At 39.5% G+C, this 22597-nt stretch overlaps 2 protein-coding genes across 2 annotated transcripts in view; both read right to left on the reverse strand.

Moving 5' to 3' along the window:
- The window catches only part of LOC115422027 (protein NLRC3-like), a 72281-nt gene that overhangs the window by 40577 nt on the left and 9107 nt on the right, over positions 1-22597 (reverse strand). Inside the window, exons 4-5 of the mRNA XM_030138068.1 lie at positions 10633-10803; positions 6684-6854 (exon numbers count right to left, since the gene is read on the reverse strand). Coding sequence (XP_029993928.1) covers positions 6684-6854; positions 10633-10803 — 342 coding nt within the window. The remainder of the gene's footprint in view (positions 1-6683; positions 6855-10632; positions 10804-22597) is intronic.
- Positions 11293-11938, reverse strand: LOC115422149 (NLR family CARD domain-containing protein 3-like). Its single transcript, XM_030138251.1, has one exon. It carries the CDS (start codon positions 11871-11873, stop codon positions 11328-11330), a length of 546 nt encoding a protein of 181 aa, XP_029994111.1. The 5' UTR covers positions 11874-11938; the 3' UTR covers positions 11293-11327.

A 22597-nucleotide genomic window follows, 5' to 3' on the forward strand; every position in this document is an offset into this window, starting at 1 on the left:
ACGAATGTGGGGTCAGAATTGGATCGGAGCATTTTCCCTGGAGGTTGGTCTAGTCCACGGTCATCTGGACTATCTGGTCAGTGAGACAGAAGTTGAAAACATCCTCCAGGCTCCTGATCCGGGCCACAGGTATGTCCCGCAGTCACCCCGGTGACCATGGGAAAATAGAGCGGGGGTCAAGTTGGAAATGCCCATTTCTTCTAAACTGCCCCTCTTCAGATCCATTTATTTTATTTCATTTCTCTGTTGAATTTCTTTAGTTCTACTCCATTAATGTCATTGTCTGTTCTGTATCCAATGGTTCAATAAATCAATCATTAAGGAATATGACATGCTTTTTTAATTAAGTATATAAACAGTATGTAGCTTTTATTCTTATAGAACCCATTGAAGAGAAATTCAGATTCTCCGAAAAATCACCACTTATCAATTAATCATTAATCGATCAATAAAGTAACCAACTTATGATTAATGGATTAATCGATAATTTGCATCCCTAATTCGACGATTTCATTGGTCCACTGTAACCTGTTGGGTAATTTCATTGGTCTGGTGTGATGAGCCTAAATGTACTGGTGGCATGAAGTTCGTTATCCTGTAAAACATGAATTAGCCGAACCATTGTTTAAGTCGCAGGGTTCAAAGCGTGTGAAAAAAGTAGCGGCTTATAGTTCGGAATTTACGTTATTTCTTTGTGGACATGTTGAGTTGTCACTATTGAGCGTCTGCTGAATGAGGTGTTTGTATTTGTACAGGACAGACAACCACCTCTGGACCACTGGACCCTGAAGAACACTGAACACCAGGACCATTCTCAGGCAGGTTCTTCTATCTGTGACTGTCCCACTGATTTATGGACATCAGACCAAGGTTATTATTGTTAACGAAACTACGAAATGACGAGAACTAGAATTGTAAAAACATTTTCGTTAACTGAAATAAATAAAAACTGTAATTAAAAGAATAAAATTATAACTAACTGAAACTGTATTGTGTGCTTACAAAACGAACTAAAACGTATAAAAATTATGGATAGAATTCCCTTCGTTTTCGTCTTTGTCAATGTTGAATTGATATGAAATCAATTTATGTCCCTTGAGCAATTTTAGCTAGTGGCACAATATGATATTTAACGGTCCGTCACTTGTCATTACTTGTGGTTTACAGTCGTCCTCTGGTCCCCACTCTACCTGGAAACATGGAGGCTAAAGTTAGGAGAAAGCAGCAGAGTCCTGTCTGGGATTTATTTGAATACGATGGAGAAGAAGAGAAAAGATACAACAAAACTAAAACTAATACTAAACTACAACTAAGCATTTAGGCCAGAATGAAAACTAATAAAAACTAGCAAACCTGCTCTAAAAACTAATTAAAACTAACTGAATTAGAGGAAAAAAAAATCAAAACTAAATAAAACTAAACTATAATGAACTAGAAGCACTCGGAGAGCGCAGACCTCCGCCAAGGCTGATCAGTGGCCCCCCCTGTGGGCCCCCCCACCCCCGATCACCACCAAAATTTAATTATTTCTTCCTTATCCCATTTCCAACAAACCCTGAAAATTTCATCCAAATCTGTCCATAACTTTTTGAGTTATGTTGCACACTAACGGACAGACAAACAAACAGACAAACAGACAAACAAACCCTGGCAAAAACATAACCTCCTTGGCGGAGGTAATATCTAAAACTATTAGAATCTTGGATCAGACACACCGATCCCTTCAGAGTCAATGACACTGAATCCAAACATGGCTTTAGTTCATTAGTGGATTTATTTGTCAGGGACCAAACACCAGAACATGAATGTAACACAAGAACAGATGCATTGAAGCAGATTTATCTCGGAGTTCATTTCTATATGCAGTCGCTGAGCAGGTGGAAACAACAGCAAATGTCCAATCTGGTCTAAGCAAATATACATATAAACACAGGTTTTCAATCCCAAACACATCATATGAGCATCTGTTCAGTGACTCAAATGAATGTTTTTTGTGAAAGGGCTGAAGTTTTTGATGATGGGAGTTATGAGGAAGAGTGAGGACAAAGAATGTACGACAGTGGAAAGAGTAAAAATGTCCCAGTTTCCTTTCATTGACTCACTGTTCTGTCTGACATTGTTTTAGTCGGGTTGAAGAAGACTGAGATCACATTGGTGAGCTTTTAATCTGAACTAAATCAGAACTAAACCATGAATCAGACACTACAGTGAATGGTGTTTTCCACTGTTTTCAACTTGTTACATTTAGATCAGAGACTTTCTTGCTCCCATACTGGGGAAATTCAATGATCAAGGCAGCAACAGAATAAGGTGCAAGAAAAAATGTACATGCAGAAAGACAATGGAAAAGACAAACAGTATAAAATAATAATAGTAATAATAATAGTAATAAGTCATACAACGCTACAGACTATAGTACACAGAAGAATAAAAATGAAGGTCTAATTTTTTTTTTATTCTGAGACAAAAGTCAGAATTCTGACTTCTCAAAATTCGGACATTTTTTCTCAGAATTCTGACTTTTTCTCAAAATTCGGACATTTTTTCTCAGAATTCAGACTTTTTTTTCTCAGAATTCAGACTTTTTCTCAGAATAATAATAATTTTAAAAAACACTGGACCTTTTTTTTTTCCAGTGGCCCTACTCCTCTTCCGTACTATACACACATTTACAACAGAGTGGAACAATATGTCAGACAGTTTATGCCGTGTGATATCCAATGATGAATTATCCAAGGGATAGTCTTTTCTACGTCTTATTGTTTCATCCATTTCAGTTCAAATCAGTCTGGATGTTGTGATGTCAAATAAAGATCAGGATAATTCACGTCTGATGCATAAAAACTACAGCCTATTTACAGAATGTGTGCTGTAGAAAGTCCAGATATCTGCGTCAGTGCTGAATGAATATGGACAACAGTGGTGTGTTCAGATCCAGTAGTTGATATGAGATGTGTGTGTTCAGGTTTTGACTCAGTTCAGACTCTGGGAAGAAGCAGTGAAACAAGGATGACTGGAATCAGATGCAAATATAAACTTGAACAGACGCTCAGATCCACCATCAAGAACAGATGGACTTAATTAGAGCGTTTTCACACAGCATACCCAAGTCTGTATCCAAGTACACTGGACCCCAAAGTCCGCTTAATTTTGTACCATGTGAATGCAAGCGTTCTGTTCCAATGTGATCCGTGCCCGAGACCAGAAGTGACCTAATCACCATGGACCACAGATGGCGCACCTGTTGTCTCCTGAAAAAGCCTCGGATCTGCGCAGCATAGGCCTCGCCTTATCGAGCTGAACCACTCAGTGATATATCAGAACAACGAATATCACTCTTCTTCTCTTGCTTCAACAGGATAACAGATAGACAAGGGTTTGTCGTCTTCTGACTTCCGCATTTGTTGGATAGTGACAGAATTCCCTCCACACCGCCACCTACTGTTTCAGCCCTTTAAACACCCATTTGTACTCGGGTACTGGTCGCAGTATGTGCTTGTGAACGCAACATCTGTGGGAAAGGTGCGAGCGTATCCAAGTACAGTACGGATTCAAGTACACTGTGTGAAAACACCCTAAATGTGCACAGACACATCTACACATCACACAAACACAGTGAAGATCCCATCCTCATCCGTGTGTTCCACCTTCTTGTTGTTTTCTGACTGTTTGAGTTTTGTGTTCGCTGTGTTTGGATCCAGTGAGTTCACAGAAATCTGATGGACAGAAGAAGACAATACAACTGCAGTTATTGATCGGTGATCAGCTCATTTAGTGACAGTTTGATCACATCACTGGGTAACATTAGACTGTTTTGATGGATGGATCATGTGTGAGTCTGACTGAATAACAATGATAAAAAAAAAACAGATAAATCCAGTGTTTTATAGAGGTATCTGTTGTTTCTGAGTGTATTTTCACAAATGGACGTTTAATGAAAACAGAATAGTGATTTGATTTACATTTATCATTTTCGTAATCAGATGGAGCAGATACACCATTTAGGAAATGCTGGATAGTTTTTCATTAAACAGAAATGACATAACGTGCGTGCAGTTGAAAACCCTCGGTCTGACTTATAGTCAGCACTGCTGCCACCCACTGGCCTAACTTATCAGTGCATGGCAAAGTTTTTGCACATACTCAAATTTAGAGAGATAATGATTGATGACAATACCCTTCGGCCAGTGGGCCAAGGGTAATAAAAACAGCATTTAACATATTTCTGTTATTAACTGAAACACAAAGAATGGGACAAAGGATGTATTTCAGCACCAAACTGTCTTTACATTAACTATTTTCATTGTATTTACTTCAGTGATTGACTTTTAGATGTAGATCATACTACCACACAGAAGCGCTCTGACAGGTAGTAGATGCAGTAAAAGACTTGGTAAATACTACACCTTCAGCAATGAAGCAGCCAATGCAGTAAAAGTACCATCATTAATAATGTTTAAATCCTAGAAAGAAACCTTATAAGCATTGAACACCATTGTGCTGTGCTGTCATCACACATAAGCCATTCAGAAATCAACATTTATCAATCCTTGACCCTGTTGATGTTATATATTTTTTGATATTTGAATGAAGCGTTGTATCAGTAAATAGTGAAATTAGTCATTCCTCATTCTTGTTCATAATAATAATAAAGTTTGAAATAGGGCAACTCTGATACCATGACTGATATCTAATTTTTGGGATTTGTTAATGTTTATGATCATATAGATATTGATCTATATATAGATCGTTTATAGCCCAGACTGATCGCCGTGGGAATGCACTTGTATTATCTCCTGAGAGAGTTCATGTCCACCGTAGTGATCGCAGTGGACATCCCCCCATCAGCTGTTTTAGCGGTGGCCTGTGAAGTTATCAGCTCCACTCTGCAAAACTACAGACTGAACACCCAGATGCATTCATGGCCGTTACGGAGATTTTAATCATGCCTCACTGGACAAAACTTTCTATAATGTTCATCAGTGTGTTGCCTGCCCCACCAGAAACCATAAAACCCTGGACCTCTTGTATGCTAATGCCATGGATGCACATACAGCCACAGCCCTTCTCCCCCTCAGCAGATCAGACCACAACCTGGTCCTGTTGTCCCCTAATGCCACGTTTCCACAATGTGGAACTGGCTCGACTCAACTTGACTCGGGGTACCAGGTCCTATTCCTGGAGACCGTTTCCATTACAGGATACTACCGACTTTACAGTACCTGGACGTCAAAGCGATGCGGCGTGTTACTTCCTTGTTGTCTGCTCAGAGAGTTGCTGATAAACTTGTTAATTGCATGTTGTCTCATCAAGTTCATGTTGATTTTTACGTTGTCCACCAAAGACTAAATGTCCTCGACCAACCATGGTGTAGTTTTGCGGCCGGCAAAGCGCAGTCAGATTTGAAGTCAAGTCTTGGACAGAATAATGTTTACTTTGGTTTGACTGAACTACCTAAAAAGAGCTTTAATTAACCCCCACCCCCCACCCCACCCAAAGGGGAGGCAAGGGGTAGTGTTCTTGGTTCGCTTTGTTTGTTTCTTTGTTCGTTAACACTCTAGCAGCAAAACTATCATTGAATTCATTTCAAATTGGGTTTATAGATTGCCAGTGACCCAGAACAGATGTGGTTACATTGGTCAAAGTTCACATTTTTAATGAGTTTTTAAAATCTTTTTCTTCTCCCATTTACTTATAATGGGTGAATTTCACATGTCTATAAAACCATCAATTTAGTTTCAATTTACTTCAAACTTGGCACATATGTAGAGGCAACTGATATGATGACATCAGCACACGCATAGACATGATGACATCAGCTGGATCGAAGGCAAAATAAGCTACAATACATGTGAGGGGCAGGGTTTATTGTGCCTGGAACCACTTGTTTGGTTTATTGTAGTTTACAATTATATTCAGTTAAAATTCAAAATTTATCTCTGACTAGGCAGGGTTTCAGTGAGCAGGAGAAGAGTGTTGTGAGGCAGGGGTGGGGATACTAGTAAGCTCTGCTTACTTTTTTAATTGTTTATTGTAAGACTGAAGACTTAAATCTTTTAAATAGTTATCTGTACTGTTTCTTAGTTTGATATAAATTCATTCCTTTTTGTAATTAAGTCAAAGTTTTTATCTAATAAATCATAATTGTTGATAGAAGTGATTTGGTCATTTCATCTGAGCTTGTTTGTGAGACAACCTTCTCATCTGATGAACGTGACTGTGATTTTTAGATTATTTTTGTACATTCTTTATCAGACAGTTGACAGCGGGGACAGACCTCAAATGTGCACAAAGACACTATGATATGATATGATAGATATAGAAGAAATAGTCTGACTCAACCTGAGGACTGAAGGCTCAGGTTGTTTTTAATTAATCTAATGAACTAACACTTACACTTTCTCAGAGTTGGTCTGAACCATCGGACTCCACCAGGCTTCATCCTGAAAGGAAAAGGAGGGTCAGAGCAGCTGGAAACATGGACATTCCATCACTCTGATCCACTGAAGCTTTTCTGTTCACATCCACTAAATGATTCCTTCTGAATCACTTATTGAGTCTCTTTATCTTTGAACATCAGCTGTACCTTCATACAGGATGTATCCCAGCTCTGACAGATGGTTCCTGTCAGCTCCACCTCTTCTATCTCACATTATCTGTGGATGCATCAGCTCAGTCCATACCTGAGAGTGTCCAGTCTGAAGTGTGGATCCTCCAGTAGAGCAGACAGCTCCTGTCCTGGGTCTCCTGGATGGTTGTAGCTCAGGTCTAGCTGTCTGAGATGGGACGGATTGGACTTTAGGGCTGAGACCAGAGGAGAACATCCTTCTTCTGTGATCAGACATCCTGACAATCTGCAACACAAAACATCACATACATCATCTGAGGATGGAAAAGAAGTGGAGATGGTCATTTGTCTCTAAATGCATCTGACTTCACTGATATGATTTCATTGTGTCAAGTCTTACTGACTTTAACCAAAGTTAATATCACTGGAGCTTGTTGGAGTTTCACTGAAACAACTGACAAGTTAGATCCATCCATTGCCGAGAAACATTTTAAGCATGTGTTGTGTTTTTGGTGAACCCTGACCTGAGAGTGTCCAGTCTGCATCCTGGACTCTTCAGTCCGTCTGACAGTATCTTCACTCCTGAATCCTTCAGGTCATTTTCACTCAGATCCAGGTGTATCAGACTACAGGACGTGGATCTGAGAACTGAGGACAGAGCTTCACAGCTTCTCTCTGACAGGTTACAGTCTCTCAGTCTGGAAAACACAGATTATATTTGTGTTAAAATGAATTAAGATGAGTTTGGACTAGGGGTGGGCGATATGGCAAAAATATCATATCACAATTTTTAAAAATAAAATCATGATCTCGATTTTATCACGATTCTTTACATGGGGGGGTCATACGGGGTGCTGCAGTCCGTGTGAAAGTAAAACTTAAGAGCGTTACTAATTACTCTACGTCTCCTGCTGTTGTGAAGCTCATCTTTCCCCTTTCTCCTGAATCTTCGCAAACTTTCATTTGAGGGGGTAGAACATTTGTCCTGGCCAATTATATATTATACTTATAAGGGATGTAAACAATTAATCAACTATCAATTATTGTCGATAAGAATTTGCTCGATTAAATTATTATTGTCGGTTAATTGCCCTTTTTCCACAGCAGGATTTGTGGAGTTGACAGTAGGGGGCACCACTGTCAAACTAGGCTTCATCACTGAAGTTGAATAACGCCGTGGCTGGGATAGCTGGTCATTGAACTGGATCATGGCATCTGAGTTAGAATTGGGGGGGGGGGGGGGGTGACATGCTTTTTTCATGAAGTATATAAACTATATTTAGCTTTTATTCTTATAGACCCTATCGAAAGAGAAAGTTCAGGTTCACAGGAAAATCGCCACTTTATCAAGTTAATCGTTAATCAATCGAGAAGGCCAGTGAATTAATGATTAATGAATTAATCGATTTTTTTAATCGAATTTGCATCCCTAATGCATATTAATATATATAAATCTAACGTAATGGTGAAGTTTTGTTTGTTTGTTTTTTTGTTTTGTTTTTTTTTTTTGGTGTGGTGTGGTGTCAAGGATTTTGCAAAACTTTACCAGTGGAAATGCTGAGTACAATCAGAGTGAACTAAGATCTCGGTGTTTAAAGCAGAAACATTAAAGGAGTCATATTTTGCTTTTTTAAATGGAATTCTTCGTTTTCCAACATTTCACTGTGATCTACATAAACTGTAAATGCTCTGCTTGGGTCTGAATTCTTCATTCATTCAACTCCACAGGTCCATCTTCAACCCTATTTCTGAGTAATGACACCAGAAAGGTGGTTTGGAGCGCTGGCCCTTTAAATGCACATGAAACACTTCAGGCCCCGCCCCCTCCAGGTTGTCGGCTGTGCTGCTCTGTCCCCTTCAACCAACAACTGAACATTTTAGGTAATGGGCTCCAAGTTTGGGCATATTTTCAGTGTGGACTACAACTGCTGCTGCTGACAAACAATTATGTCGTACTCAGAGAAATGTTGGTCTGAAGTCAGGACCTTATATGTGCAAATGTTATGACATGACTAGTTATAAAACATAACAAATTAAAGAGGAATTAAAACAGGTTGTAGAAATCCACTGGATTTTTGCCAAAATGAATATAAAAATAGCTTTGCAGCAGCTGGAGGGTTCAAATTCAAACTGTATGAACTATTAGGGTCCAAATACACAAAGAAATGAACCACAGACTAAGAAAAGTGGGTTTAGAGAAAAATGACCCCGTAAAACTATTACTTTAAACTGTTTCCTGTCACAGCCATCCTAAATTAACAGTATTAGTAATTATATCCTTATCATGTTTTATGTTTCAGTAATCATCAATACACCAGTATGAAGAACCTCTTTAACCTAAGTGGTTTTTTAAATGTATTTTCAAATTTACTATTTTACACAGAGAAATATCTAAAGCACATCATTATTTCTAGGTTAACTGTAAATTACAGTTTGTTAGTTTGTTGTATTTTTTGACAGATTAAATTAGTTTTAATGGTTGAATGTGACGTTTGAGTCTCAGAGAAGCCCAGTGATTGACTCAAATTTGGGAATGAAAGGGTAAATTCAGTGTGAAAATAACATTGATATTTTATTAAAACTTTAACATGGTAATTATAGCTTTATCTGTGCAGCCTTTTTTCCAACCAAAAAACACAGTATTTCACCACAAAAAGAAACCTAAAACTGTAATGAAAGATTGAAAACATAAACTGTTTTCTCTGACCTGAGAGTGTCCAGTCTGCATCCTGGACTCTTCAGTCCGTCTGACAGTATCTTCACTCCTGAATCCTTCAGGTCATTCTTACTCAGATCCAGGTGTATCAGACTACAGGACGGGGATCTGAGAACTGAGGACAGAGCTTCACAGCTTCTCTCTGACAGGTTACAGCCGCTCAGTCTGGAGAAGACAGATTATATATACATATATATATATATATATATATATATATATATATATTATTTTTTTTTTTTTTTTTTTTTTTTTTTTTGTACTTTATTTTTTATTGTTTTCATATAAAATACAAAACAAAAGAGAAAAAAAACGGTCACAGGTACATTCACACATTTACAGACTGTTTACTGTCCACAGATTGAATGAAAAAGTCCCATTTTTTCCAGTACTTTACACCCTTATGCTGTTGTAGGCGGAGATTGTATGTCATCGTTTCCATTAAATGGATTTGGTTGACAATTTTTATCACTAAAGAAATTGAGGGAGGGTCCTTTTTAAGCCAGTATTTGGTGATGGCTTTTTTGCCTGCGGCAAGCAGTATTCTAAATAAATATATGTCTCTTTCCTGTAATTCCTCTGGGGGAATGCTAAAAAACAAAGTAGCCAATGACATATCAAAATGGACACCAAAAACTGGATACATCAACTTAATCATCTCTCCCCAAAAGCCAACAATACCAGGACAGGACCAGAATACATGTACTTGATCTGCCTCGAGTAACCACACTCCCTCCAGCCAGAAAAATGAACTCCAGAAGAATGTGATTTTCGTGCAGGTGTAATAAAAGATTATATATTTTTTAATGGACTTTTGATGAGTTTGGACTAAAGTACGGTCAGAGTGAACAAAGGTCCAAGTGTTTACAGCAGAAAAAATTACTTTCTTTTTTTTTCTTTTTCTGTAACGATTAATAATCCAAACCGAAACCAAACCATTTCTCTGACCTTTTTGGAATTCCACGCAGCAGCAAGAAGCAATGAAGCTGTTTCTGTGTTTGTTGCTACTGTGGACATACTGCGGCTGCATGGAATTCCAAAAAGGTCTGAGGTGACAGTTTGGTTTCGGCTTGTGATGGAGTACACTTCGAAGTTGTTCACCGTGAGGGAAGTGATTCAGGTGCGTAATCACAGAAAGACTAATGGATTAGTGATAAGGAGGCTATCTCTTGGGTTTTACAGATTTGATGAAACATTGGTGACAAAGATCATATGCTGCTTTATGCATCATAGCTAACTTTAAAATAGTAATCATTTATTAAAACTCTAATTTTGTCAATATATCTTTATTTACAAGGCAACAAAAAACACATTAAACTGTAAGAAAACACAAAAATCCACTTTTTCTGACCTGAGAGTGTCCAATCTGAAGCGTGGATCCTCCAGTAGAGCAGACAGCTCCTGTCCTGAGTCTCCTAGATGGTTGCAGCTGAGGTCTAGCTGTCTGAGATGGGACGGATCGGACTTTAGGGCTGAGACCAGAGAAGAGCATCCTTCCTCTGTGATCAGACATCCTGACAATCTGCAACACAAAACATCACATACATCATCTGAGGAGGGAAAAGAAGTGGAGATGGAGTCATTTGACAGAGTCGCTGAATGCATCTGACTTCACCAACATGATTTCATTAAATAAAGTCTGTGAGGTACTGACTCTGAACAAAGTTTAAGATCACTGGAGCTGGTTTGGAGTTCAAAAGAAACAACAATTGAGAAGTCAAATTGATCCAATACCTGGAGAAAAAACATTTTAATTTTGTTTTGTTACTAGTTGAATTCTGACCTGAGAGTGTTCAATCTGCATCCTGGACTCTTCAGTCCATCTGACAGTATCTTCACTCCTGAATCCTTCAGGTCATTCTTGCTCAGATCGAGATGTATCAGACTAGTGGACTGGGATCTGAGAACTGAGGACAGAGCTTCACAGCTTCTCTCTGACAGGTTACAGCCACTGAGTCTGGACAAAACAAAGGGATGAGTATAAAGTTATTGATCTTGTTCAAATGATAGATGCATATTTGAGGTTGTTTGATCCAACTGTTTTTCTCACAGAGCTTTGTTGGAGGCTTTGATCACTGGCAGCAGCCTCAGAAGAACCTCCTCTGAAGCAGAGTATTTGTTCAGGTCAAACGTTTCCAGGTCTTTTTCTGATGACAGTAAGATGAAGGCCAGAGCTGACCACTGAGCAGGAGACAGTTGTTCTGTGGACAGACGTCCTGATCTCAGGCACTGTTGGATCTGGTCCACCAGTGATTCATCATCCAGTTCATTCAGACAGTGGAACAGGTTGATGCTTCTCTCTGCAGACACATTCTCACTGATCTTGTCTTTGATGTACTCAACAGTTTTCTGGTAGGTCTTTGAGCTGCTTCCTGTTGGTTTCACCAGACTTTGTAGGAGACTCTGATTGGTCGGCAGTGATAGACCCAGGAGGAAGCGGAGGAACAGGTCCAGGTGCCCATTGGGACTCTGTAAGGCCTGGTCCACAGCGGTCTGGTACAACTGTACAGGTTTGACCTTTGATAGTTTAGACCGAACACGTTTGTCCTGACAGCAGATTGACTCCAGTGTTGGTGAAGGTCTGATGGACATGAAGAGCAGCCAGAAACTCCTGGACACTCAGGTGGATGAAGCAGAACCTCTGGTCCTGGTACAGTCCTCTCTCCTCTCTGAAGACCTCTGAACACTCCTGAGTACACTGAGGCTGAGCTGATATGATGCCACACTCTGTCAGGTCTGATTCATAGAAGATAAGGTTTCCTTTCTTCAGCTGCTCAAAGGCCAGTTTTCCCAGAGACTCAATCATCTTCCTGGTCTCTGGACTCCAGTGTGGATCTCTCTCAGACCTTCCATCATACTTGATGTTCTTGACTTTGGCCTGAACCACCAGGAAGTGGATGTACATCTCAGTCAGGGTCTTGGGCAGTTGTCTTCTGTCTGTGGTTTTCAACACGTCCTCCAGAACTGTAGCAGTGATCCAGCAGAAGACTGGGATGTGACACATGATGTGGACGCTTCGTGACGTCTTGATGTGGGAGATGATTGTGTTGGTCTGTTCTTCATCTGTGAACCTCTTCCTGAAGTACTCCTCCTTCTGTGGGTCAGTGAACCCTCTGACCTCTGTCACCATGTCGACACACTGAGCAGGGATCTGATTGGCTGCTGCAGGTCGTGTGGTTATCCAGAGGCGAGCAGAGGGAAGCAGGTTCCCCCTGATGAGGTTCATCAGCAGCACATCCACTGAGGTGGACTCTGTCACATCAGTCAGGATCTGAGTGTTGTTGAAGTCCAGAGGAGGTCGACACTCATCCAGACCGTCTAAGATGAACACCACCTGGAGGTCTTCAAAGATCCAGATTCCTGCTTCTTTGGTTTCAGTGAAGAAGTGATGAACCAGTTCCACCAAGCTGAACTTCTTCTGTTTCAGCACATTCAGCTCTCTGAAGGTGAATGGAAATATGAAGTGGATGTCCTGGTTGGCTTTGTCTTCAGCCCAGTCCAGACTGAACTTCTGTGTGGAGACTGTTTTCCCGATGCCGGCCACGCCCTTTGTCAGCACTGTTCTGATTGGCTGATCTCTGTCAGGTGGTGTTTTAAAGATGTCTTCACATGTGATGGTTGTTGGTGGTCTGTGTGGGTTCCTGGATGCTGTTTCAATCTGTCTGACCTCATGGTCCTGGTTGACCTCTGTAGCCCCTCCCTCTGTGATGTAGAGCTCTGTGTAGATCTGGTTCAGGAGGGTTTTGGGGTTTCCTGCTTTAGCGATGCCCTCAAACACACACTCAAACTTCTGCTGCAGATTATGTTTCAGTTTCCGCTGACAAACTCTAGATTGACTTCCTGAATGAAGACCCAGATAAAACCATCAGTTTCACAGTAAATTCAAGTATTTTCATCTGTTCAATCTGTACAGAATGGTCTTACTGCGGTGCAGACGCTCAGCCAGCTCCTCCTGCTTCATCCTCCTCAAGAAGTTCAGTGTGATCTTCAGAAAAGCCTCTGAGCTCCTCCTCTGCTCTTCATCCTCATCCTTCAGACTCTCTAAGCATTCTGGGTAATCTGTACTCAGAACCCGGTGGAACTTCTTCAGTTCGTTCTTGACAAAAGTGCAGATGTTCTCCTCCAGCAGCTGGAACAGAAAACATTATGAAGGACACAAACTCCACCCATGGACCAAAGCTCAGGTCCATGTTGGACACAGTGACGTCCACTGGTCTGAAACCAGCAGCAGCAGATGATTGGACAGAACAGATGGACCAGTGGATGTTGGACATGTACACACCTTAAATATGGAGTCCAGCTGAGTCTGATCCTGTAGACCAGTGGGAACCTCTGAGCTCTGCTGCTCCACTCTGTGGACCAAACATCAACAATGAGCTCAATTTATGTCTGTCCACACTGACACCAACAGGTGGACACACCTGGACATTATCATGAGTCACATGACCCCCTGTAGTGGAAACAGTGTCCTGGTCCTGCTGATCCCACTGAGAATCAATATCTCAGTGTGTTTGGAGCTTCACACTCAAGGTTTGAGTTGATCAACAGGTTTAGTTTAGTTCAGTTTATCAGGATCCCCATCAGTGACATCATGGCCGCAGGACTGAACTCAGTTTAGTTTCATATAAATATCATTTCTGAGACTGAAGAAGATTTACTGAACAGTCACTTTAAGACAAAACAAAGGGACACCTGTCAGCCAATCAGAATCAGGGGCGGACTGACCAGTAGGACATTCTGTCAAAGTCTGATAATAATAATATTAATATTATAAATAATATTAGCGGCTGTCCCACCAACGGCCAATTGATTTGGTGAATTGGGAAAGAAATCAGCAATATTAACATCAAAACAACAGGTGGCACCAATATGATTATTTAGGCTATTACATGGAGGAAATACACAAAACCTGAAACAGAAAAACCCAAAGAAGAGCGTGAGAAAATGTCGAATATGAAGTGTAAGGAAAAAGGTGGCCGCAAAAATCAAAGGAAGAGGGCCATATTATTTCAGGCGGAGGCATCCAAATGCAAAAAGCTGACTGAGCTATTAAGCAAATGAGAGGTGCTGGTGAGCGGCAGGAGCAGCAGGACATAAGTATAGGTTGGTCAGGCTTAGGCTACAGCTACCTATTTATTAGGAATCTGTTAAGAACGTTGAGTTTTCACCATGATGACGAAGACTGCGTTCAGTTAATGCAGTCCAAGTTCATGTAGAGCAGGGGTCACCAACCCTGGTCCCCAAGAGCTACTATCCAGCATGTTTTAGGTGTTTCTCTCTTCCAGCACACCTAACAAGTTGTTATCAGGCTTCTGCTGAGCTTGATGATAGGCAGGTGTGTTGGAAGCGGGATACATCTAACACATGCAGGATAGGAGCTCTGGACCAGGGTTGGTGACCCCTGATGTAGAGTAATAGGTTAGGCCAACTTACCTTTGACAGTGTTGTGCAGTACTTTGGTTTTGTTCATTTTGTTGATTATCTTTGGTGTTTTATTGTGAAAACCTTCATATTCCTATTTGAGACTGGACTAGTCCTTTCAGGGTTCTCTTTGTCCCACTGGGTTTTTTGGAGTTTTTCCTCGCAAAGAAGGAGGGTCTAAGGCCGGGGACTGCCAGGGATGTTGATCCATTTACTTCACCAACTGTTTACTAACTGAATACTTGACTGTTTGCTTATTTTCATCATGTATTTTATCAATTCATCAATTTCTGTAAAGCCCTGTGAGGTGCCATTGTTGTGATACTGGGCTCTATAAAAAAAATAATTAATTGAACTGAAAGTTTAATTTGTCAGGAGGTAGTGTTAGTTTGGTTAGCGGCTTGAATGTTCATTTATTTTATACTCTTGAAAACATTTGACAAAAAATGACATTAAAAATCTGAGCTGACAACAAACACATTATAAACCTTCAAACTAAAGTTAATATTTAATATATATTTAATATGGAGTGGACATATCTGACATTTACATCAAACTTACGTCTCTGTAGAAAACAATGGTGGGAACTCCTTGGACCGGTCACTCTTGAAGGACACACAACTGGGTCCAGGATCAGGTCCAGAGAACTCTGGTCTGTGATGGATCCTGGTCATCAGGAAACATATGAACGATTATTTATGTCCAACTTTACCTCCAGTTGTATCACATTCAGAATCACAACTGGATGAAACTGACTGACTTTGTGATGAATTCTCTGTGACGACAGATCTTCAGTATTTATTATAATTACATGTTTTATGTAACAAGGTTGAATTTGCATTGATATGAAAATCTCACTAAACAAGGACAAAACCAACACCTCTCCTACATAAATGATCAAATAGAGGATGTGGTTGGGTTCAGTAAAAGAAGACTCCTCAGCTGTGAGTAGAGATGGAACAGTATGAAAATTTCATATCACTATTACTGTGACCAAAATTATCACAGTTGCTATTGTGGTATTGTTGAAATGTGTTCAGAAAGTACTTATACACACACTGAAATAATTTAACCAAGTTGTTTTTGAAATAAACTAATAACATCACACACACTGTACTTTCTGTTGGTAGAAACATTAAAATCAGTTTGGTTAGCAGCTTAAATGTCCATTTATTTTATACTCATGACACCTTTTGACAATAGATGATGTGAAGAATTGGAGCTGAAAATGAACACGTTATAAACCTTCAAACTAAAGTCAGTTTTTAATATATATGTAATATATATCACATACAATGTTTAATATATGTAATATATTTATACAGTGAACACATCTGACATTTACATCAAACTTACGTCTCTATAGAGAAGAATGGTGGGAACTCCATGGACCAGTCACTCCTGAAGGGCGCACGCCTGGGTCCAGGTCCAGAGGACTCTGGTCTGTAATGGATCCTGGTCATCAAGAAAATAGTGGGTTTAATATTCAAACAAACTGCAGAAACAATAGGAAAACGAACAACACACTGAAGATCAATCATTTCTTAATCTGATTAAAATGTCACAGTTTAATGAAACACAAATAAATATTAGATTAGGATCATTTAGTTTATGTTAATCAGGCCATTAATATCTAGTGAACAGTAAATGTTTATACTAATGTGTAAAATAATGTTATTAATGTATTTGTCAGATGCTATTGACTTCAACCAGGTGAATATAATGACAGAGGCTCTTTGTACCCATGTGTCCACAGCCACCCGTGATATTTCCACCCAGCTGCTGTATAGACCTACTACTGTATGGAAACGTGTCTGAAAACTGAAACTGAACACAGAAAACTCTCCATCACATGAGGAATCCAAACCCAGTTTCCTGGTGAGTCCTGGAGGATCTATTCATCCATAGTGTCTCTGGTTGGATCAACATTTACATCCAAGTGTTTTTGTGTTGCACTGGGGTCTAAAGGTCTGAATGAGGACCACCTACGCTGACTCTGATGAACGCCTCTGTTTGAAGTCAAATAACCAGTCCTTGGAGTCAGTACTCTTCATGGACACACAGCTGGGTCCTTGTCCAGGTCTGGGTCCAGGTCTGTGAATAGTGATGTCAGCTGTTTTAGTGCTGAGCTCTGACATGGAGAACAGTGGTGGACAGATCCAGATGGTGGTCTCACCTTTGAGCTTCCAGGGGTCTGTCAGGTTCAGGTCCTGTGGGGGTCCCGTTGGTGGTCTGTGGGGGAGGGGCTCCCTCCTCTCTGTCCTCACCCTGGTCCATTCTGCTGAATCCACATTAGTCACACAACAAACACTGAAAACACAGCAGAATTTGAGACATGGTTATATGATGGACAGGTGTCAGATGTGGACCAGAGACAAACCAGACTCAGGGTTTTGGACAAAGACCTGCATCCCACATCTTATATGGTGTGTGTTTAATGAAGTTGTTTGTCGGTGCTGCTTGTTTGAGTGTGAGTTGAAGTGTAATGGTACATGTGGGTGTGTTACTCGCTGCTGTAGTTCTACTGTCAGACCATTAGATGGCGTCCTTGAGCTGATGTGAAGTGAAGGAGAACTCGCGCTGACACTCAAAATACGTCAGGAAATGTTGAAGATGAACCGGTTTAGTTGCCTGGTTTCCAGTCTGTAACCCAACCGTGTCCTAGCAATTTCTCAGATTTCCATTAAAACCTGTAAGACTGAACCATCCAGAGCAGAGATCACATGACCAGAGGAGACGGTTGAATCACCTGCTAATCAGTAACAGCAGGTTGTGGTTTTGAACTGTGTTCACTGCTCATGTTCTTCACTGGAAACCTGGATAGAACCTTTCATTTCAATAATGTTCTGTAGGTTTAAGTAACTGGACTCAATCAGGACCATGTGGTTTATCGGTGGTAACAGCTGATTGGTTTAGATTTAGTATGTTCCATCCTCTCATATTTCTGAAATAACTCAGCTGTTTAGTGAAACCGAAAACCAGCACCAAGCCACAGCGCATCTTTAAAATAACAGTTTGTGGTGTTTTTGTCACATGATGCTCAAACTGTTGAATCTGTGTAGCTCATTAAAAGTAGGTCTGGATCAGTCCATATCACAGTGGCGGCTCGTCAATAGAGGGCGCTAGTGTGCCACCCTGCCTGCTTTAAATGAAGAAGACGATAGGACTCACCTAAAATAATTTTACAAAAACATTAATATTTAAATAAATAGAAATATAAAATGTAAAATCTGTATTCAAGTGGAGTTTAAAAATGTTTTTGGTTGTTTAAGGAGCAGTTAAATCACATGTTTCCCCTTTGGGGCACCACCTGAGAACTCCATAGACTCATTATATATGGCTCGTGTGCAGTGGACCCCCCCAATACAAGATAGGAGAGCCTCGGCGCAAAAAAAAAATTGCGCCCAAGCCCCACCCACGGGAGTAAACATCACATCCCAAAAACAATCAAGTCCTTCCTCAGAAATGGAATCACCAAGTAGGTCCATCAGTACTACTGCTGAGCTGTGAGTACACAGCTGGAGGGCTCAGTGGTTAACACAGTGGACTTCAGTGTGGGAAGAGGTGGAATAGATTCCCAGTATGAGGGGTATCAGCTGTCATTTCTAACCCTTATGTTGATTGTCTGTTTTTTTTAACGTCACGTGATCGAGTCACACTACCTCCACCCCTGGTCTAAATGCATCGTCCATACTCTCAGTGGAAAAGACACTTGTCAGGGACATGGCTGACTTTAATAATAGTCATAGAAAATGTACATGTTTGAAGGATAGACAGGTGAGATTTACATATAAAAAAATACATGACTGAAAACACATATTGTGTATTTTTATTTAAATTAATAATTTAAAATAGTGCTGCAGGTACTCTGGTGTATCCTGGTGGTGAGGTGTGGTTATAAAGCAGCTGAAAACTGACTTGAATACTGCACCCACCAAAAAATAATTTCACCAGCCGCTCCTGCCATATCACCCCTCACATTATTGAAGTCAGGACTTGAGTCAATAGGACCCAATACCACATTTGGACATTTGATTATTATTATTATTCAGTTATTCCACTGACATGTTTCACCAAATAAATTCAGAAACGTATCGATCTCAAATATTTCACTTCATCTGTGCGTGAACTAGATTCTGTTAATTCTAGGCTGAAGTTTCATCTTTATCGTCAGACTCAAATTGACTGTAAGTCCACATTTTACATCTAGTGTCGTATGCATTTAATTGAATGAATGTGATGGATGTGGGATAGTGAGTCCAATCCCTCCTGTACGGTGGCTCAGCTGGTCCACAATGATCTGAGGCTCAGAGAAGGGTCCACTTACAGGCCTGCTACATACTCCACGAAAACACAGAATATTACTCAGCATTATGCAGCTTGTTCTCAACACATCATGCGGGCAGCGAATTTGTCTTTGGTAATAATAATATTGATAATTAGAAAAGCACTTGGAGAGAATAGACCCCCCCCCCCCATCACCACCAAAATTTAATCATTTCTTCCTTGTGCCAGTATCAACATTTCCTGAAAATTTCATTCAAATCTGTCCATAATGTTTCGAGTTATCTTGCTAAGAGACACACAAACAAACAAACAAACCCCGATGAAAACATAACGTCCACCTGTCCTTGGCGGAGGTAATAATAAATTTACTCACACACCAAATAAGTGATGAGTGTAGGGTGACCAGGTGCTAATGAGCCACATATGGGACAAGGAGTGTGTTTGTGTGGGACAATGTGGGACACGAAACCGTAATGCTGGAACAAAGTCTAGATTTTTAAAAATGTGCATCTTATTGTCGAGCGTATAAAATATGAATAACAACAATTTGATTTGGTTGCACACAATATGCATATTTTTGCACTGGGCATTTATTTTTGGCTTTTTTTGCACAGGTTTCAACAACTTTTGTGCTTGTAAAAACAAAACAAACAATGTACTTGTAAAAACTCAAAAAAGAAACCTCAAGTTTCAATATTGTAATTAAATACTTTTAGAAAATCAGCTCTTTTTTTATTTATTTGAGTACATGTTCTCAGCCCTCAAAGGTAAACTAATCTATGTGTGATAAAACAAAAAGGCAGAACTGACAACATTAGAACAGCTGTTTCCACTTCCAGTTAACCTAAAATGACTTGGACCAAAAACCTTTGTGCACACAAACACAGAACAGTCAAACACTGAACATTCTAACACAGTAATAAAAATAGAATAAGATAGGTAAATCTCCAGTGGAATTTTGTCAAAAAACAAATATCCACATACTCAACAAAAGCATGTTTTGTCACCTCAAGTCTCTCAGTTCAAACTCCAAACTTAAAAATAGGCAAAAGGGAACATGGATCAGATCTACCCAAACATCACATGCATACAATGTGTCACATCAAATCATACTCTCCTGGAGAAATAGATTGGACATAGTTCGCAGAATATCCTCTGTGAACCCCCCCCCCCCACCCCCCATCTTCACCCATGTATAAACATTTTCCCATTCTTTTCTGTAGCTGCATTTTCTTTTTTTGTGCGGGGTTTCCATGACTTCTGCCAATATTTGCATGTCAGTGTCTGGGGTTTTTTCCTTTGTTTTTGTGTGTCAGTGGGCGGAGCTCAGGAGGACACCAGTGACAGGTTGACAGCCTCCTGACCCCACGCGTAGGTTGGTTGATTGACAGCGGACACAGCCAATGGTAATGGCGCTGTCTCTGCTATAAAATGAAAGTCAGTTTGGAGAAAGGTGATTGTCCTGCACTTTGGAGAGACAGAGCCAATCCAATGTGGGACATTGTCTCAATTTGCGGGACGTGGCAAAAATTGTCCATAATGCTGTACGGTCCAGCACAAAGTGGGACACCTGGTCACCCTTGATGACTGATGCATCCACTGGCGCCTGACAGTTTGAGTGACAACTGACAGCCCGCCCTGCACATGAGTTAACTGCCAGATCAAGTAGCCAATCGGAGAAGAGCCTTTCTAGCCAATCAGAAGCAAGAAAGGGAAGTACCTGAGTTTCGTAAATTGCTCGGACAGTGTGTCAACAAGAAACCTCCAGAAGGAATGCAATACTCACAACTTTTCTCCCCATAAATATTTCATTTGGAACAATCAAGATATTAAGTTTAAGAACAAGTCTTCATATTCAGAAGTGGGTTGACAGAAACATTTTACTTGTTAGTCAGTTGCTTAATGACAATGGTCAATTCTTTTTCTTACGAAGAGTTTTGTCTATTTATGATTTCCCTGTCACTCCAAAAGAAGATGCCATAGTTTCTGATGCAATACCAGATGGAGTTAGAAGGTTACTGATGTCTGCTCCTAAAGGTAGAAGTTGTATTGTCCCAGAACTAAATCCTGTTAACATATATTGGTAATATCTGTCCTTTACTGAGTGATAAAGCCACTAACCAATGTATTAGAGAAATTATTCAAAGAGATATTGTTTCCAAACCTGCAGCTTTTTTTTATTGGAATAATATTTACTATGACATAGACTGGAAAAACACTTGGATCCTGTCAAAGAAATGTATTATTACTAATAAGGTACGCAAAGTTACTTTTAAATTGATCCATAGATGTTATCCGGTGAAGACCTATATGATTAAATATAAAAGAAATATTGATACTCTTTGTTCTTTTTGCAGCAATGCAGAGGAAACAATATGTCATTTATTTTGGGATTGCACCTACACATATTTTGGATTGATTTAAATAATTTTATAAACACAAAATGGACTCTTCATGTAAATTGAACTTTCAACACATTTTTTTGGCCTATCACACATTGATAAAATAACTCCAGAAAAAAGATATGTTATCGACCTTTTGATTATTTTTGCCAAATTTCACATTCATTGCTCCAAATTTGCACATCAACGTCCAAACATCACTGTTTTCAAAGCCCTTTTTTCCAATTATGTAGACAATTTGAGAAACAGTATAAATTCTAAAGCAAATAAAACAAAAAAATATGTCAAATGTATAATCTTATTCAGTTTGTATAATTTCTATTTATTCCTTGAGCAATTTTTATTTTTATGACATATTTTTATTCATTATTTATTTATTTATTTTTATTTTTTTTCTTTCATAATGTTTTTACTTACATGTATCTCTCAATATAATGTAAAAGATTTTGTGAATTATAGAACTTTCTATCCTTGTTGTTGTATACTATTATGTATATTTACTGTTCAATGTTAATTGTTCAAATAAAAAAAAGCAAAAAAAACAAAGAGACCTCCAGAAGGCCAAAGCAGGGAGCGATATGAAAAGTGTCTTTTCCTGCGGAGTGTGTAGCAGGTGAAGACGAGTCAACTTCTGTGTTTTTGCGGAATATGGAACATCCAGCCTACAGTCACACATAAACAGGAAACAGTCTAGACCACAGCACTTCCTGTGGCGCAGCATTAAAATCTGTCACTGTTCCACTGCATCTGCTAATTTGAATCAAACAGCTGATTATATTTGTACCTTTATCACAAAGTTAACAGTACAGCACACAACACAGTACTATAGAAATGGTACGGACGAGTTTTATGGGCAGACTGAGGATATAAACCCTGACCCTCAGTAAAATCCTCAGTGACCACAACACCGACTTCAACTGGACTTCCCCCTGAAAAATGTTATAATGAAAATAAGAACAAGTGTCTGCAGTATTTGGTTAATTTTTTTCATTTTATTGGGAAAATATTTCATTCATCAGCAAAAATGTTTAGCCTCCAAACGAACCTTTCCTCATTTTTAATTGAATTTAACTCACTTTATAAATCATTAGCCCTTATTAATTTAAAAAAAGGGCATTTCTTGATAGCTATGATAAGATATTTAATGTATCATCTGACATTTAATGAAAATTTAGATGAGAAATTATGCATTATTTTATTTTTTGT

This window comes from Sphaeramia orbicularis, chromosome 7, assembly GCF_902148855.1.
Source record: "Sphaeramia orbicularis chromosome 7, fSphaOr1.1, whole genome shotgun sequence".
In the NCBI taxonomy this organism is placed as follows: Eukaryota; Metazoa; Chordata; class Actinopteri; order Kurtiformes; family Apogonidae; genus Sphaeramia; species Sphaeramia orbicularis.

Coding starts and splice junctions, on each gene's coding strand:
- LOC115422149 (XM_030138251.1), bottom strand. CDS start 11,873: ATGTCCATCAGACCTTCACCAACACTGGAGTCAATCTGCTGTCAGGAC.